This window comes from Benincasa hispida, chromosome 1, assembly GCF_027475165.1.
Source record: "Benincasa hispida cultivar pf3 chromosome 1, pf3_genome.v1.1, whole genome shotgun sequence".
In the NCBI taxonomy this organism is placed as follows: Eukaryota; Viridiplantae; Streptophyta; class Magnoliopsida; order Cucurbitales; family Cucurbitaceae; genus Benincasa; species Benincasa hispida.
The window spans coordinates 21240342-21242930 of NC_143478.1; the positions used below are offsets into that span (position 1 = coordinate 21240342).

The 2589-nt window shown below is 38.8% G+C and overlaps 1 protein-coding gene across 1 annotated transcript; it reads left to right on the plus strand.

Annotated features, from left to right (window-relative positions):
* The first annotated feature begins 306 nt into the window (after positions 1-306).
* Positions 307-1935, plus strand: LOC120085416 (Calcium-dependent lipid-binding (CaLB domain) family protein). Its single transcript, XM_039041408.2, has one exon. It carries the CDS (start codon positions 671-673, stop codon positions 1778-1780), a length of 1110 nt encoding a protein of 369 aa, XP_038897336.1. The 5' UTR covers positions 307-670; the 3' UTR covers positions 1781-1935.
* The last annotated feature ends 654 nt before the right edge of the window (positions 1936-2589 follow it).

Consider the following 2589-nt stretch of genomic DNA (forward strand, 5'->3'; position numbering starts at 1 on the left):
TTTAAAGGCGAAGATTTAATCCTATAGGTTAAAATACACTTTTGGTCCCTAAAATTTCATGAAAGTATCGATTTAGTTCTTGAACTTTGAGTTATAACAATTTTAATTCCTATACTTTCAAAATTTGTAACAATTTCGTCTCTAATGTAAAAAAAATCAAAATTAGATATCAATTTTTATTATTTCATAATGAAGGCTTTGTATTTCTAAACATATTGAGCCTCTAATTAATTTATCGATTTATTTATGCAAGAAATCTCATTAAATCTAAATACTAAATTATATAATAAAGACTAAATTTTAAAGTACAAGGGTTAAATTGTTATAAAATTGAGAGTACAAAACTAAATCGTTACCATCAAAGTTGGGGATTAAATTGTTACCATCATGAAACTTAGGGGAATAAAAGATGATTTTTAAATGTAATTTAAACCAAATAAAATGAAAAAACCGACCGGTGCCTGAATTTCCAAGAACCATCCGGAAATGGAATTCACCGGTTCATCCCGTTGACCTAAGAATCTTCGTTCCCATTCTTATAAAAATCCAAATTCTAATCTAAATCTTTACTCTGCCACGTCTCTCCGCTGATCTCTCCCGACCTCCCAATTCTCCGATCTTCGATTCTCTTTCTTTTTCCATTCTTAAAAAAAAAAAGAAATCTCCCAATATGGAAAGATCTATGGAGATCAAGCTCGTCTCCGCCAGAGATCTTAACAACGTCAATCTCCTCATGAAAATGGACGTTTACGCCGTCATCAAACTCCTCGCCACCGACCCCGCCGGAAAATCCAAGCCCAAATCCGCCCAGAAATTCACAACTCCCGTTGATAAAGAAGGCGGCAGCAACCCGATTTGGAACTACTCTGTGAAATTCGCTATCGATGAAGCCGCCGCTAGGGCAAACTGTCTTACCCTCGTTTTCAAGCTCCGATGCCAACGGAATCTCGGCGATAAAGATATCGGCGAGGTTTATGTTCCGGTGAAGGAGCTTCTAGAATCCGTCGGTGACGGCAAAGGCGATTTGATGCAGCATCTTAGTTATCAGGTGAGAAAACCGTCTGGAAATCCCCAGGGAGTCTTGAATTTCGCTTTTAAATTTGGGGATAATTTCCCCTCCGGTCCAATTAAACCGGATCCGGCTCAGTCTTACAACCCGGTTTCCGCCTATCCGCCGCCGGAGCCGAGTTCGGTCGCCGTCGCTAACGGCGGGGCTTATCCTCCTCCGCAGCTGGAGCCGAGTTCGGTCGCCGTTGCTCACGGCGGGGCTTATCCTCCTCCGCAGCCGGAGCCGAGTTCGGTCGCCGTCGCTCACGGTGGGGCTTATCCTCCGCCGCCGCCACCTCCTTCTCAGCCGGAGGTTTATCCTCCGTCTTCGAATTTATACCCGGTCATTCCTCCGAAATGGGCGGCACCGGAGATCGGATTTAGTGCATACCCGCCGGCAGCGGCTGGATATAGCGTGTACCCACCGACTACGTCGTACAATTCGTACGCTCCGGCACCGACATACAGTGCGTACGCGCCAGCGCCGACTCAACAACCGGGGTACGGATACAATCATCAACCGTCGGCGTATGGTTACCCACCGCCACCAACCTACGGATATCCGCCGCCCCCGTCGTATTATCCACCGCCGCCGCAGAATAAGAAGAGCAACATGGGGTTAGGATTGGGAGCTGGGTTAGTCGGAGGGATGTTGGGAGGGCTTTTGATCGGAGATATGGTGTCGGACGCCGCCGATGGCGGATTTGGTGATTCCGGTGGATTTGACTTTTGATTTAAACGATGTCGTTCTAGGTATTTGTTTGATATCACCAAGAGTTGGTTACCGTTTCGGTTTGTGGAAAATTCAATCTTTTGTTACTTTTGTAAATTAAGAACATGAATTTGTGATTTTTTTTTTTGACAATAAATAGATGTGATTTAATGGAAGAAGAAGAACACTCATTTTTTACCACTTGAATTGGTTGGTGGAAAACTAAAAAGTAGAATTGAGGTGGAGAATTTGAACACCATTATTTTCATTAATGGAGCATATTTTAATTTCAAAGGGTTGATTATAACTATTGGGATTTTGTTTTTGTTACAATTAATAACTCATATTTGGTTGTTCGAAGTGCAACAAACAAATTTAAGGTATATTATTATTTTGTTAAATTATAAGTTTTTAATTTATGTATATTCGATTATGAAGTTTAAAAGTATCTCATAGATACAATTATCTATTTTATAGATTTTTATAATTTAATTTTGTGTCTAATTCCAAATAATTTTGAAATTGAGTTTTAAATTAATACATTTTAAAATTTTTGAAATTTTAATAAATAAATTCGTAATGGTTAAAGTTAGAAATATGGAATTAGTCTGCCACATAATTAACATTTGAGATAACCGCTTAGTTGATTATCTCCCATCTTCTAGTAGCAGATTAATATTTTCGATTTCGTTTATTTTCTTCCGTATTTCTAGTGAAGAATCGAACACGAAAAGATTATGTTGGTAATATATTAAAAAATATAAATATACATAATTCATATTATAGTTTATTTTCTAGCGTATTTACAAATATACTAAAAAATATAAATA